General features: G+C 39.8%; 1 protein-coding gene across 1 annotated transcript in view; it reads right to left on the bottom strand.

Annotated features, from left to right (window-relative positions):
* The window catches only part of pinx1 (PIN2 (TERF1) interacting telomerase inhibitor 1), a 39,584-nt gene that overhangs the window by 16,458 nt on the left and 5,740 nt on the right, over window positions 1-17,386 (bottom strand). Inside the window, exon 6 of the mRNA XM_063002196.1 lies at window positions 7,456-7,538. Coding sequence (XP_062858266.1) covers window positions 7,456-7,538 — 83 coding nt within the window. The remainder of the gene's footprint in view (window positions 1-7,455; window positions 7,539-17,386) is intronic.

Raw genomic sequence — 17,386 nt, 5'->3', positions numbered from 1 at the left:
GGTTGATGTATGAAGCAGGCGGGAGTCCATTTATCAGCAGGCCCTCAGCGGTCGCCCGCTAGGGTCCCTCAAGTCATGGGCCGCAACGCTCTCCTTTTGACTGATTAATTAGCCAATCACAGGACATTTTTCACCAGCGGCAGTAAGGTTTTATTCCGCCTAATGCTGTGACTTGGCTTACCAGGCCCTGTTTGAGCAAACTCGGCTCTTTCTTTCAGGCCTGCTGGAGTGGAGAGAGGGGGTGCAGAACTGCCGTGGGAGATAAATCAAACCCACTCCTACATCCCTACACCCCATGCTGCAGCCTAACTAAACCCCCCAAGGGGAGGGAGAGAAAGAAAAGGATGGGGACTTGAAGGAGAGACGAGAAGTAAGAACCAGTTAGGATATGACAACTGAAAGGTAGCTGCTACTTCTTGTTCATTTACAGCATATTTGTCTGTATTTTAAGGTCTGTATTTTAATGGGACGCATAAGCTTTTCTGTAAATGGTTCATGGTCGAGTAATAATCAGTTATTCTAATATTTAAATAATACAGTTAAAAATGAATTGTGGTCTACATTCTGAAGTAGCAAAGAAACTCCAGGATGCTCCTTTACCATGCTTCACAGTTGGAATGGGGTTTTAAGGTTTGTGTATATTTTTCCGTCCAAACACAAGGGTCAACCAAGGGTTCAATGGTCAGGACTCTCCCAGGACCACTACAGAGCAGATATTATTTTGGTGGTGGATCATTCTTAGCACTGCAGTGACACTGACATGGTGGTGGTGTGTTAGTGTGTGTTGTGCTGGTATGAGTGGATCAGACACAGCAATGCTGATGGAGTTTTTAAACACCTCACTGTCACTGCTGGACTGAGAATAGTCCACCAACCAAAAATATATCCAGCCAACAGCACCCCGTGGGCAGCGTCCTGTGACCACTGATTAAGGTCTAGAAGATGACCAACTCAAACAGCAGCAATAGATGAGCGATCGTCTCTGACTTTACATCTACAAGGTGGACCAACTAAGTAGGAGTGTCTAATAGAGTAGACAGTGAGTGAACACAGTATTTAAAAACTCCAGCAGCGCTGCTGTGTCTGATCTATTCATACCAGCACAACACACACGAACACACCACCACCTGTCAGTTTCACTGCAGTGCTGAAAATGACCCACCACCCAAATAATACCTACTCTGTGGTGGTCCTGTGGGGGTCCTGACCATTGAAGAACAGCATGAAAGAGGGTTACCAAAGCATGCAGAGAAACAGATGGACTACAGTCAGTAATTGTAGAACTACAAAGTGCTCCTATATGGTAAGTGGAGCTGATAAAATGGACAATGTGTACAAACAAGGAGGTGGTTTTAATATTATGGCTGATCGGTGTACATATACACATATACGGGTCAAAGAGGAGACGTAACTTTTTAGTGTCCCCACTTGATAAATAATATACAATTATATTAATATAAGTGGATATACCTTCAATCTACTCCATTTGTACATGTTTACTAAAACTTAAAGTAATTTTTACAGAAAATGTATGATTTTTGAAAAAATAACCCTTGAAACCCCCAAAATGTCATTCAGTGCAACGGTCCCCCTACCTCTTTAAGTAATAAAACATTAAGAAAAAACGAATTAATCTTAAGTAAAACTTAAAATTTACTGCTTTGGCATATTTGTACAAATGTCATGTGTGACATATTAAATAATATTCAATCAGATGTGTTTTTTAATATTAATAATATTCAGGACACTTTCAGTCCCCATTTTCCCAATCTTCAGTTGTCATTCAGTACAACGTTAATAAAAAGCCTTATTTTAATATGCGATCAAGTTACTGCAGTCATGTAACCAATTATAACAACAAAAGAAGACTTCTGGGGACCCTTCAGCACACACACGAGATCAATGCATTTTAACATTATTTGATAAAAATGTCTTTTTACTGAACAAAACTGAGTGTCATTCAGTACAACACGGAAAACTTAATAATACGGTTACTCTTGTAAACAAACAAGGTTATTAACATTTAAATGTGAATATATGTAGAAATGTCTTTAAGTTAAGGTCAATGTTAGCTTTGGCTAACCACTGGGATAACTGTAAAATGTGCTAAAGTAACATTTCTGTCATTCAGTACAACAACAGTCATTCAGCGCAACAGAATTTCGCTGTTGCACTAAATTGACAATGACATTGTTATACTGACTTTTTAATGTTTTAAAATTATTTTTAAAGCAAAATTGAAACAGAAATTCCTTTGTGTGGCCAAATCCACCGGATGAAATTTACTACCTTAAGTCTGATGTCAAAATCATAATCGCAGAACTAAAGCCATGTACAGCAAGAACCTCAAGGTTAACAACAAAAGATTAAATGTGACTTCAAATGGTTTTCACTGCTGAATGAATTTAGATTTACTGCAGCAACTTTTTCACGTGTTATGACACAAATTCCACACTTACACACTGTTCTGGTGCCTTACAAATTGTTATGATGGCTTCATTAGCTATGTTTTAATATTAAAATGCTTTATGAATATATTGAAATGCTTTAACAGCAACCATTTTTTCATGCTATGACAGGACTTCAAACGATCTTATGTTACATCACTTTTATGCAAGTTTCTTGTTTTATTTCAGAATAAAGTTTATGTTTTTGATTGCCTTACTGTTTTCATGATGCAGTTTGTTTGTTTATTAAGATTTTAACGTCATGTTTTACACTTTCGGTTACATTAATGACAGGAAACGGTACTTTATCTTCACACAAGGTTCATTAGCTTTATCAAACACAGTCATGGACAATTTAGTGTGTCCAATTCACCTCACTTGCATGTTTTTGGACTGTGGGAGGAAACCGGAGCTCCCGGAGTAAACCCAAACAGACACGGGGAGAACATGCAAACTCATGATGTAGTAATATTATAACACATACTTGCCACTGGTGTGGCATAATTTCATTCTACTACTGCTACTTTAATCAATAAAGATCTTAAAAACAAATTAAGTCATGAATATTCTGATGTAACAGGATAATTTGGAGTATGTCATTCAGTGCAGCATAAAATCATCATACAGTGCAACAAAAACATTTGCTTAAAATAACTGTAACAAGTAATTATTATATATTTTTTTCATGTGAATGCAAGAGAATCCAGGCCTGCTTCATAGAAAACGAAGTTTGATTGGGTTTCAAATAGAATAGAATGTGTAGCAAAAATGTCTTGTATACAAATAAACAAAATCCCAAGACGCATTAGAGTACAAACAATGCACAGAAAATTCAAAACAGAGTAAGTACAGTTTCTTCTGAGGTTTTAAATCTTTTGTAAGAGATATACTAAACTTATAAATTTGAAGTGGCTAAGATTGTTCCTTGTGTGTATTTTTTCATAAATTAGTCATTGCACTGAATGACATTTTTGTGCCATTGTTGTGTGTCAACAACACTAAAACTATCAAATAAGCAAAATGCTGAGAAAAAAAATACATATTTACATAGGTGACACATTTGTGCACAATATTAAATGAAAAAATTATACAATTTAACTATTTTATTTTTTTGGTACTTGGAACACCCTATTCGTCTTTCACCCATATACATGTACAGTACAATGAATGAATTAAATATCCCAGCTTGTTTGGAAGCTGGGGTCAGCCACTGTACGGCACCCCTAGAGCAAACAGGGTTAAGGGCCTTGCTCAAGGGTCCAACCATGGCTGCATAGCAGAGCCTAGATTTGAACAGACAACCTTCTGATTGATAGCCCAAAGCTCTACCCACTAGGCTACACCACTGTCCCAAAACTATATGTTGGGCTCTTAGTGTGATCTTGGCATGATGTTCACTCTAAGGGAGTAGTGACAATGCTGTTTTTGTGCCTTTTTTAAACATTGTGTGAAAATGTATAAACACAACTCAATACTAGCATGCACTGACAACACTCAGCTTATTCACGTCTACATCTACCTGTGGACATTTACATAACATTTCCCATAACATGTCTGTCAGATAGGTGCTCTCAGCCTGAAAAATTCCTCAAGCAGGTTTGTCTATGATGTTTAAAAAAGAGAGATTCTTATTTCAACATCACAAGAAAAATCGTTTAAATAATGCAGTTAAATGGTTAACGGTAATTATTTTAAAAAACTGGACACCCTAAAAAAGGCCCGGCAACCTAAGATGAGTTGTTTATTCTACACTAAAATCACCTAAATATGTTCGCAGGGTCTCCAGTTGTTGTTGGGGTGAGCTGGAACAGCCTTTTTAAGTGTGTGCGTGTGCCTGTGCATGTGTGTGTTTGTCAGGGAGCATTGTGACAGGAGATAAGGGGCTGGCAGGAAACTGAGTGAAGAGAAAGGAAAACCCCTGGTGCAAAAGGTAGGAGAAATTACTGCCAAGACCTGAAGCAAACAATCCCACATTTACCACTCGGCACCATAAACTTCACTCTCTACCTATAAATGGAAAGTCACTGCTCAGTTACGCCTTGTGTCACACCAAAGATTCTGAAGGCAGTGTGTGAGGTTAAATATCCGATAAACTACGTCAAGACGACGGGTAAAAAAAACTTGACGCACCAAGTTACACTTTCCGCTCAACAGTTCATATAATCTACTAGCTCTAGGATTAGTCATAAAAGGACACATTTCCCATGTCCTGTAGCCTCTGTTACAAAATTCTCAGGTGGCTTAAATGCCTAAAAAAAAGCACTGGACACACGTGCACACTCAACCACACAAACAGTCTTTCCTCTACAGGTCTGCCTGCTCTTTTCCACCATTACAGCACAGCCTCGTGGGATGCCATTGTGACTCTGTTCGGATTGGTTTTCGATCTGGTCAATAGAGTCCCTCTTGACCGGGCACAATAGCTAACAGGAACAAAACGCTAGCTGAGAAAAAACCCACAGCCAACATTTCCAATTTTGGTTATAGAGGGGTAGGGGGCTATTGTGCGTCATTGGCAGGATAAAGAGGAAACGTTATTCAAGTGATTTTTGATTGTGCTTAAGGAAACAATTTACAGATTTACATGTTTTTATATGACGAGACCCTGGCACTAACACTTATATTTGTGGCATCATTTGCTGCCAGTAGCAAAGGCCATAATACAAAAAGAGGCTGATTTTTTGCTATATAATATTTGCATGATTACGTCAATTCTCCATTGCACATCTAAACTTGCTCTTGAAAAAAATGCAATGTCTCCACTTGTGTGTTTACAATAACAATTATCTAAGTGGTCGGATTCAAACAAACAGCATAGAAACGAACAAAATCTATGTATTTTCATTTTCAAGAGCATTATGATGGCACAATAGTCCAATACTAGAACTAGTCTACTAATCTATAACCTTGTCGCAACAGCAGTTCTTCTTGTCTGGTCAAGGTTTGTTGGTTTATTAGGATCTTAACGTCACGTTTTACACTTTGGGTTACAATAATGACAGGAACGGTAGTTACTCATTACACAAGGTTCATCAGTTCACAAAGTTATATTGAACACAGTCTTGGATAATTTTGTATCTCAAGTTCACCTCACCTGCACGTCTTTGGACTGTGGGAGGAAACCGGAGCACCCGAGGAAACCCACACGGACACGAGGAGAACATGCAAACTCCAAACAGAAAGGACTGTCTGGTCAAGGTGTTGGCTCAAGCAGGAAGAGAATTTTAGTGTTCAGTAGGCATATAATTACCAAAACTGGACAGATTGAAGATGTTTCGAATTTGGCATAAATGGCACACTGTAAACCCCAATCTTTAACAAAATGAGTAGGAATAATGTAAAATATATTTTTAATAACAGTTCGTATTTAACACATTTTCTTTAGTGTTTTACATTTACCATTTTGTAGTAATCTTTCAAAATAAGCCCAACAAAAGTATATTCTGTAAACCCCAGTGTTAAAACGATACATTAGATTGATAAAAAAAAAAAAAACACAATTTATTCAGTAAAATAACTATAGCTGTGAAGCCTGGACACTCTAGCACAGGGTAGACCAACACATTCAGGCTTTTGAGAACAAGTACATCAGAAGACTGTGAAAAATTGCATGGAGGAAGAGGCTGAACTATTAAAAGCAAGGCATGCTGGAAACTATCAGCTGCTGTTTAGTTTGATTTTTACGAGAGATACGTTTCATTATTTTTCATAATGAACTTTCTTTATCGTGCTTTTACATAGCGTAAGCTACCTGTGTCAAGCTACAATAAGTGAAGAGAAGAGACATTGAATACAGACTGGACTACAGACTGCCAGTTACAAGTCTGGCATCGTCTATAGCAGTGATTCCCAAAGAGGGGGCAGGTTTGAGCGCTGCTAGCATAAGATAGACAATTCTGTGAGAGTTGAATAGTAATTCAAGATTGAAAGATGTTTATGCATGTTGAAGTGGGGAGACTTCACTGTTTGGAAACCACCGGTCTATAAAATGTCATAAAGCAAACAGCAAGAAGTGGCACAGAAAGTAAGGAGCTTACTAAATATGTTCCATTCCAAAATGTCACCATGGGAGTGCGAGTGCATGCATCTCTGGTCTGTCATGCCAAGCCAGAACAAACAAACATATGACACTTTGTCAGCCTAACATTTACTCTGACAAGGAAACATGTGAAAGAGGAAACAGCTGTAGAACAGATTACTGAGCACGTCATTGTCCCTTTAAGTATTGATGATTATAACCTCTACAGTGACACATGCCTGAACTGAGCTGACCCTGCATTACTGTCTGCTTTTACTCACTTGAATGGAGTATTTTAGTAACTTTATTGATGATTTAATAAGCAGGAAAGACATTCTTTTTATGATTAGGGCAAGAATCATAATTTTATTACAATGACAGTTTTGTTTCCAACCAGTAATTTAGTTAATTACACCGAGCTTGCCATGTGATCAAGTCCGGATATTGAAGACGATCATGAAGGCCCTCTGCTGTCTATTAGATAAAACATCATCACCTACAAAGTTAACTTTAAAGACCCACATAAGCCAAAACATCATAATCCTCTCAACTTCAAAAAAATTTCCAGCTTTCTAAAAGCATCTTAAGCAGTTCTTTTTGCCCATTTCATCACTTCCTGTGCCCTGAAGGACAGTGGGAAATGTATTTCTGGTAACCTGCTGAGTGCAGGATTGTAGCTGATGGGTGTGAGTGGAGGTAGAACATGGAGAGTGGGCATGGTAATCCGTTAATAGGATCTCAGTACTTTCCGCCTCCACTCCCTGCCATGACATGGCTAATCGATGGCTTAAGACCTGCCGCAAGTGATGCCAGTCACCCAGGACTGGTCAGCAGTGCTTAGAGGGAGAGTAATCGTTTAAAATGGTCACATTTTGAATGTTTACTTATAAAAGACAAGATTAAAAACTGAGCTGCTCGGTGTAAAGAACACTTGAGACAAGGGGAATCTAAATCGCTACTTAGAAATGTGTCAAACAGAAAGAACTCTACCTCGTCCTGATCTCTCGGCTGTTTTGATCTTTTCCCGAAGATGCAGGCGAGGTCAGTCTCACTTCGACTGGACAGGTCTTTTCCTACGCAATAAATAAATAAAAAGAGGAAATTAGTTGGGAACAAAAGAACATACATTACTAACAAAGATAATATTAAATAACATAATTAAACATTAATAATTACAAACAAAAAAACATAAAATGATAAACCCTACACAATTTAAATTTAATAAAATAAAAGCCATTACCTTTATAAACATTTGATTCGTATTTATTTATTTATTTATTAGGATTTTAACGTCATGTTTTACACACTTTGGTTACACTCATGACAGGACAGGTAGCTACTCGTTACACAAGATTCATCAGCTCAAGTTTGTATCTCAGTTCAATTCAATTCACCTCACTTCATGTCTTTGGACTGTGAGAGGGAACAGGAGCTCCCAGAGGAAACCCATACAGACACAGGGAGAACATGCAAACTCCACACAGAAAGGACCTGGACTGCTCCACCTACCAAGCCACTGTGCTGCCCACATTCGATTCTGAGTCTGTTAAGATTGTCTTGTACGGATATTAGACTTAATATTTATTTATTAGGATTTTAACGTCATGTTTTACACTTTGGTTACATTCACGACAGGACAGGTAGTTACTGGTTACACAAGATTCATCAGTTCAAGTCTTTAATGGCAAACACACTCACTCACTCACCCGCTCATCTGTTTATTGCAGGGCAATGGCAAACACAGTCATGGACAATGGACAGGGAGAACATGCAAACTCCACACAGAAAGCACCCGGACAGCTCCACCTGGGGATCTAACCCAGGACCTTCTTGCCGTGAGGCAACAGTGCTACCCACCAAGCCACCGTGTTGCCCACATTCGATTCTGACAGTGTTTAAGACTGCCTGGTGTGAATATTAGGTTTATTATTTATTTATTAGGATTTTAACATCATGTTTCACACTTACTGGTTACACAAGATTCATTAGTTCAGGTTCATTGTCAAACAGCATCACCTACATGTCTTTGGACTGTGGGAGGAAATCCATGCTGACATGGGGAAAGAATGCAAACTTCACACAGAAAGGACCTTGGGAATCAAACCCAGGACCCTCCTTTTGCCTGTGCTACACACAAGCCACTGAGCCGCCCGGGTACAAGTATAGAAAATTACGAATTTGGTTGACAGATTTTGGTATAGCCACATAGCTTCTCGACCGGGAATATTAATCACTGACCCCTTTACTTACATTTAAAATGATACTAAGACATGATACATTTTATTGTTTAGTAAAAAAAAAAAGTGGCTCAACCCTGACCAGGATAACATGATTGATGAAAATAAAATGAAAATTTATGTATGAACGTAGTAACTGGCACAGCCCCAAACACCAAAACTGTCCATCAACAAATACTATGGTCCAAGCTATTTTTGGACCCGGGTAATAATTCACTTTCTACGTGCTGCATTAGGTTTTGGGATGGGCATGAAAAGTAGTGATAATGGTGCTTGCTAAACAAAAAACACTTCTAGCTAAAAGAGGCATTTGTTTATAATTGATTTCATAATCTTCCTGTTACATGAAAAGAAGCTGTCTCCACTCGTAGGCTCTTGACTAATGAATTTTTTTGATGGGGGTGGGGCGTGGACTCAAAATTACTGATGTAAATGGATAAGGGATGCCGAACGGTTTTGAACTCCTGCCGAGAGGAAAGGTTTTAAAAGCAAAAAGAGGGCGCGCTACGTGGTCGCAGTGGATGGAACGGACGAAGAAAAACAAACGGTGCGGTGCCGGCCCCGCCTCGCATCTCCTGCTCTCCAGTGGCTCAAAGGCTCCAGGAGAGCGCAGGCGCCCGTCTCGGCTTGCGGGCCTGTTCGTCCAGCTGCATCCTCTTCCTTCAAGCAGCTCCTGATAACGGCGCGTTATTTATTACTCTAAGCGCCTTTGCTCTTTGCTTTTCAAAGGCCAGACCTTGCCTCCCTCTAACCAAGTTATCCTGCAAGAAGCCTAAACAAAAGAGCAGCTCACACCGGCTGTCGATTGATCCAGCGCAAATCAAATAGAGACATAAACGGCCTTCTTACTTTTTTTGCACAGGCTTTTATCAACCTGGTGGTACAGGCCAAAGTCCAGCCATGTGTTGGCACATCGGTGCAGCTGATGTGCAGGATCAGTCGTCAAGGTCACTGTTGAGATGGTGACGGTTGCCAGAGAACACTGACCAAACCAGATTAGCAAGAGGCCTTTTTGGATAGACAGCTAATCTGACAACCAACCGCTTAAGAAGTGCTTTAAAAGACACCCTGATAGGATCTGGGCTTTGCAGTCTTATTTCAAAGAAAAGAAAATGCTTTCTGAAACACAAATCCAACCCCCGGCATGTGCGGTACACTTAGCGATGACAGAAAACAACTGCTGGAAAGCGTGGGCCGCTTTTTAATGCGACAGCCGTCAAAAGTAAAATAATAACAGTACTGTAACTAATATCAAAGCCTTATGATGACCTACTAAGCCTTTAAGAAATTATGGGGGCTCGGGTGATGCAGCGGTCTAATGCACTAGCACAACACTCGCAAGTTCGAATATCAGTAGAGCCGCAGACCACTGCTGCTGTAATATCCGATCTACGAGCAGGTCTGGGCACCTTGGGGGTCACATGAAGACTAGCTTGGCTCTCCGCAGGAATACAACAAATGATAAGAAGCCAGAGACTGGACACGTGTCAGAGGTGGTAATGATCCAGCTTGCCTTGATCAAATCAGGGGTTGTGCAGGCGGCAGCGGATTCACAAAAGGGAACTGAAAATGACTAAAATGGGAGATAAATGGGGGGAAAATGACCAATTATTTGGCAAACCCTCCAAACTGGTTTATGCATCTACTCAGTAATGGATTGACCTACTCAGTGACACAGATAAAGTATTACAGTTCAGCATACATCAAGAACTCCTGGATCTAGTGATAAATGGGCATCCAATTAAATCTGGGTTACTGGTTTACACTGCTAGCGCTTGGGGTGGGCAGCGGAGATGCAAGTGCCTTTCTCCAGAACCGAAATAGATCAAACTGTTCTGCTGACGGCAGAAATAAGTGTCCAGTGCAGCAGGGCATGAGAGAAGTTGTGTAAAGGTCAGGCTGTCTGTACAGTTTAGAACATAAAGCTTTAAAAAAGCAAGTGAACGCTTGGAATTATCACAGTTTTTGCATTGAAGAAAATATGTCCTGACGTTCATCCATGTCATAATAATAGGCAAACAAAAATAGAATACCAAAATTAATTTGAATGTATATATTATTTGAAGAACTTTATTATCCTTTAAAAGGCTGGAAAAAGTCTAGCATCTGACATTAACAATATTTTTTTTCTTAAATCAACATTGTTTATTTACATGTTGTGAAGTTTCTGGTCACAGTTTTATACATCAATTGGTTCTGGGAAAGGTGTCGACTTTAAAAGATTTAAGAGTTTCAAGGTATTTTTCCCATAAGGATGTATAGGAAACCTGTTAATGCGTTCTATGGTTTACTGTATGTAAAATAATGGGGTTATTTTTGACACTTATACACTTAAAATAACAAGTATAATATAAAAAAAAACTCAAATACAATTGAAAAACAGTTAAATACAATAAAACCTGCTCTTTACCTTTGCTTCTTTATTGTTTCCTTATGCTTCTTAATCATAGATCTTCAGTTAACCTTCGGTTAGGGTACATTGACATAAGAAGCAACAAAATAGCTTTTGTGCTGCTGTGCCGTTATTTCCTATGGAGTGTGCCAGTGCACAAAGCTTAACGTGACTTATCGTACTAAAACATGCGAGGAATTTCATTAGTGGAGAGAACTTATGAGCAGTAATAATTAAGAGAGGTTTATTGTTTCTATGTTGTTCTTTTAATACATTAAGTCACATTAGGCTTTTTTTTTTCTTTAAGATAAGCGTTTTAGACTCTGACTCTTACAATTTCTTAGCACCCCAAGCTATAACACAAATTTAAAAGTGAAACAGGAAAAAAATATAGCTAAACACAGATACATGTGGATGGTTTTATAGTGGATTTGACGGTTATTCCAAACAAATGTATATTGCTCAAGCCAAGCGCTGAACAAAACGGCAGTCGCACACAAATCAAGTTAAAGGTAAATGTTGAGTTTAAACTGTCAACAAAAGGCATCATGTTTTAAAGATTTCGAGTTTAGGGGACATCGAGTTACAAGGTACTACTGTATATATGCTCTCAACCTCATGGCCTCAGTATGAGGAAGGTCAATTCCTTTTTCAGCAAAACTGTGCCCCTATGCACAAAGTCAATTGTGAGGTGAGGTCTAAAATCAGTTTAAACTAGTTTGGTGTTGGCTTGCACAGAGCCCTGATCCCCACAGAACACCTTTACAATGATCAACTGCAAGCCAGACCTTCTCCAATGAAGCACACTTCAGTGCCTGACCTCACAAAAGCTCTTTTAACTGAACAGTCACACGTTTAAACAAACAGCCCCAATTCAGAACTGCTCATGATTTTTAGTTTGGCTGTCCAACAAGATCATGGTCAGGTGTCCACATACTTTTGGTCTTATACTCCCAACCAATAAAATGAGGAACACCTGTCAAATAAGGTACACAAGTCATATTCAAGTACAAACTTTGTCCTAGTTTAGTAAATGTTGCTCAAGCCTCAATTCCGTTATGGTGTTTAGCATAAGCTGAAATGACTGGCTAATAAGCATGTTTGCCATTTAATGCCAAACACTGATTGCTAAGAAACCACATAAGCATCCGTGCAATCCTTTCAGTAGTCAGAAAACAAAAAGTGGACCTTCTGGATAAACTTGCTTAGCAGCAGGTGAATTTCATGTCATCCGAGATGGGAGCAACAACAGCAACTGAAAACTCACCATAACAATTATATTTACGACAAAGAAACCTGAGATTAGCTTTTTCAGAATAATTCACCCACAGGTAAACTCCTTAGCCTTTAGTACATGTTATGTGATAAACTTTGATTCAAGCCAAAACCTCAGACTGGTAGTACCACTCACAGTAAAGAACTGAATGTAATGTGCATCTTGTAATCGTAGAGAGAAGCACTGCAATCGACTACCAATACAAATCATCTTGTACAAGATATTTCACCAACACAAGCACGTCATTACAAACTTCCCTGCGTCATGGAAAGAAAAAACAACATGAAGAAACTGCTGAAATAGTGCAAAGATTCGTTCGCACATGGTTGTGATAATTATAGCACGAGCAGTGATTTATATTTTACTAAGGTCTGACTTACATTTGTGTATTATGTCTTACACCAGCATAACATTATGACCACCTTCTTAATATTGTGTTGGTCCCCCTTTTGCTGCCAAAACAGCCCTGACCCATCGAGGCATGGAGTTTGATAACTTTCTATCAGAACCAGCATTAACTTCTTCAGCAGTTTGAGCTACAGTAGCTCGTGTGTTGGATCAGACCACACGGGCCAGCCTTCGCTCCCCAAGCGCATCAATGAGCCTTGGCCGCCCATGACCCTGTCGCCGGTTAACCACTGTTCCTTCCTTGGACCACTTTTGATAGATAGTGACCACTGCAGACTGGGAACACCCCACAAGAGCTGCAGTTTTGGAGATGCTCTGACCCTGTCGGCTAGCCATCACAATTTGGTCCTTACACTTTGCCTGCTTCTAACACATCAATTTTGAGGATAAAATGTTCACTTGCTGCCTAATATATCCCACCCACTAACAGGTGTTGTGATGAAGAGATAATCATTTACATTACATTTACAGCATTTAGCAGACGCTTTTGTCCAAAGCGACTTACACTACTGTGACAGTATACAGTCTGAGCAATTAAGGGTTAAGGACCTTGCTCATGAGCCCAACAGCAGCAACCTAGCAGTGGTGGGGCTTGAACCAGTTACCTTTTGATTGCTAGTCCAGTACCTTTAATCGCTAGGTTACAACTGCCCTAATAGATAATAGATAGATAACACAATCAGTGTTATTCACTTTACCTGTCACAGGTCATAATGTTATGTCTTGTCAGTGTATATTAGTAAGAATTGGTGCAAACACGTAAAAATAGATGGAGGACTGACTGGTTGGGGAAATGCAAAACTGTTTTCTAAAATGTTGTGCATGTTCAAGAAAAGCAGTGTGTGTGTGTGTGGGGGGTGTCAGTTTACAAAACTAATTGAAGAATTCATGTGGGGCAGCATTGTGACAGCAAGTAGTGTTGGGCCCTATCCATGTTCTGCCTGTGTGAGGTTTGGATTGTTTATCTGACGTGTTCTCAACTAGAATCTACACTAAATGTATCCTCATGATATAGTAATTGATGATGTAACTCGGTGCACTTATGGGAAGACAGTGTGGTATGGGACAAAGCATTCCGCTGCTCATTGTTTAGACTTGCATGGTAAGTTATATATTAGTCATATATTATACTATTCACAGAAATTACGTTAGTGTAACAGACTTTTCTGTGTTGTAGTGTGCTGACAGTGTTTGATATGTGTGTTTACGTATTGAGTGCATTTTGTCCCTTTGGGGATTCCATAATCAAAGGAAAAGTGTGCTTCTCTACACACGTGATTATCTCTCTGTAGTCTGTGCTGCACCTCAAAAGGACAAGTCGTCTTACTTTATAAACTCAGCAAACTCAAAAGACGCTCGGTTACACTAGCAATCATTTAGATAAAACTTCCAAGATGTCAAAGTGTACAGCAGGTAAATACACTACTCCGACAACAGAGTTTGCAAAACTCCCAATCAATTATGTGGACGAGGGTGTTTCAAAACACTGATATCATTCAATTTATGAGTGTTATTGAATGACTGCCGTGAAATCTGGCACTTTTCTTTAAAAACCAGTGAAATCTGTGATTTTTGAAAAATGAGGTCCGTGAAATTAAGCACACCTTCCCGTGAATTAAGTAGGACCCTAACTATATTCAAATGGTTAAAATGTTAGACGCATCATGTGATGCTCTATTCATACTTGAATGTAGTTCAATTTTTTTTCTTATTTAATTTTTTTATAAATAACTTTTTTAAGTTGGGAGAAAATGCTTGAATAATAGTCTTCCGCTGCTGAGGACCCCGATCGCATCCAAGGAGGGTATATTGGTCTCACACAAGCTCCATATGACCCCTTTTTATTCGCCCATACTTCTGTTGATTCACACAAGTCTCATGCATGGAGAGTCATACACTGATCCCCGTGTTCCTACACTTCTTTTGTACTGGTGCCTTGAGCTACTAACTAGAGTCCTTACACAGCGTCAAAAAACCCAACCCCTCTTTAGTCAGGACTCTTCCAACCCAGCAGACAAGTGGCCAGTTTTGTCTGATGGAGGCCAATAGTCAAGCTCAGAGTTCAGGATCCCAACACTGATGTGCAAGTGGAATATCCCGCTTCACAACCTGAGCGCCCTCTTTTAATATATTTAATTGTTGGGCCTATATCAAGTCGCTGGGTAGTGCACACTACAGGACAGACAAGCCACTGGGGAAGGGGGGGTGCACTTGTCAGTGCACTCTCAGTGCCTGTCCCAAGCCCAGATAAACTTGAAGGACTGGGTCAGGAAGGGCATCCAGAGTAAAAACTGTGCCAAGTCTGGTATGTAGACCAGATCCACTGTGACAACTCCAAATACAAAAGCAGATCTTAAAATCATCTAAATTCTTACAGCCTTGGGGCTAGGGTGGCTCAGCAGTAAAACACAAGCCCACCAATGCTGCCACTTCAAATTTCAAATCTCGGCTTTACTTTCAGTCGGCTGGGAGCCTACACAGACATTGGCTTGTCCAGAAAAGGGATGGCCAGAGGGGATAACTCATAATTTTTCCTTATTGTTTTTTAAAAAGAGCTAAAATTGACTAGCATGAAAACACAAAATGTGCACCATAACAAAAGGTCTTTACTAATAACTATCAACAGGTTAGGGTTATGCAAAGCATTCCACATAGGGGGATCAAGTTTGTGGACATGCACTCTCATATCTACTTCTGGGAACATCCACACTCTTCCTGTCTGTAAGGACAAACCTCCCATCTAAAAGCTAAATTAAGTGCCTGAAATCATGACGACGACGACGACAACCCCAGCTCGCTCCCAGACTCACTGTTATCTGTGAGGCTCATCAGGCGCTGATTGAGGCCATTTTAAAAAGCAAATGCAAAGGCCAGTGCTCCTCACAGGAAACAGGAAGTCATGCTTTTAAGCTGTGTGCAATGGTAACTCATCAGGTGATAAGAGAAAGAAAACCTTTCCTTCACATTCCTGCCATTTTTCATAAGTAAATATAGGAAATGTTGTTATTCGCCCAATTATATCTACACTGATCAGCCATAACATTAAAACCCCCTCCTTGTTTCTACACTCACTGTCCATTTATCAGCTCCACTTACCATATAGAAACACTTTGTAGTTCTACAATTACTGACTGTAGTCCATCTGTTTCTCCGCATGCTTTGTTAGCCCCCTTTCATGCTGTTCTTTAATAGTCAGGACTCTCCCAGGACCACTACAGAGTAGGTATTATTTGGGTTGTGGATCATTCTCAGCACTGCAGTGACACTGACATGGTGGTGGTGTGTTAGTGTGTGTTGTGCTGGTATGAGTGGATCAGACACAGCAGCACTGATTAAGTTTTTAAACACCTCACTGTCACTAATGGACTGAGAATAGTCCACCAACCAAAAATATCCAGCCAACAGCACCCCGTGGGCAGCATCCTGTGACCACTGATGAAGGTCTAGAAGATGACCAACTCAAACAGTGGACACGGTATTTAAAAACTCATACCAGCACAACACACACTAACACCACCACCATGTCTGAGAATGATCCACCACCCAAATAATACCTGCTCTGTGGGGGTCCTGACCACTGGAGAACAGGGTGAAAGCAGGCTAAAAAAGCATGTAGAGAAACAGATGGACTAGTCAGTAATTGTAGAACTATAAAGTGTTTCTATATGGTAAGTGGAGTTGATAAAATGAACAGTGAGTGTAGAAACAAGGAGGTGGTTTTAATGTTATGGCTGATGATTATGGTGTATGTCAAGTGTTGGAGTGGGTCTAAGACCAGCCAGAAACATGGCACTGGGCAAAGGGCAGGAAGAAAGTTAGACATTCACTCACACCTAGGGATACGGTAGGGCTGACAATCCACCATCTGCATATTTTGGAAGGTAAATAAAAATCTGAAAAAGGAGAGGAAGCTCACATGGAAACAGGAAGGACATAAAACATTCTGGAAGTTTCTCAGGAACTGTGTGTCTCTGCAAAGCTATGCTAACTTCATTTGTCAGCTATGCATTTAAGGGAGATTACATTACTGGTCAGGTCAGGCTGGTGAAATAAGGAAATTGCTGGAACATTACAAAGCTAACTGTTCAGGTGGGTTGTGTGCCACTCCCTGGTTAAGCTGACCGCACTGTCCTGGCATGATGATCTACTGCAGTGCTGACCCATGTGCCCCCTCTGCTACTCTTTTTACTTTCAGAGCCTTTATTAAAAGAAGGGATGTGGTTAACATGGTTGGAACATGCTGCTAAATACACAAAGATACATTTTAAATTCTTAAAGCAACCTAACCTGATTTAGGAATGACATTATCTTATCTAAGGAAGTTCCCAAGAAGTGAAACAGAAAATAGTTTAACCCATTATTCAGAGACGCAATCACAAGCCGTGTGAGGTTAAAAGTCTTAAAGAGCATACCAGGCCCAGCTCTCAGAGGAGATATCTTTTACCTGACTAATCAAATCTGAGTCTGTTGAGAGTTTAAATGTATGGTGGAAGCTGGAGTGGCCAATGTTGCAATGTTGTTTAAAGTGTCAGTAACTGGCTGAACGGGTTTGTAGTAGAGTTCATATGACAGGAAAATTAAATTGGTAGAACATGAATTTTTAGTTAG

The sequence above is a fragment of the Trichomycterus rosablanca genome, chromosome 9 (assembly GCF_030014385.1).
Source record: "Trichomycterus rosablanca isolate fTriRos1 chromosome 9, fTriRos1.hap1, whole genome shotgun sequence".
In the NCBI taxonomy this organism is placed as follows: domain Eukaryota; kingdom Metazoa; phylum Chordata; class Actinopteri; order Siluriformes; family Trichomycteridae; genus Trichomycterus; species Trichomycterus rosablanca.
This window is presented reverse-complemented; position numbering and strand designations above follow the sequence as displayed.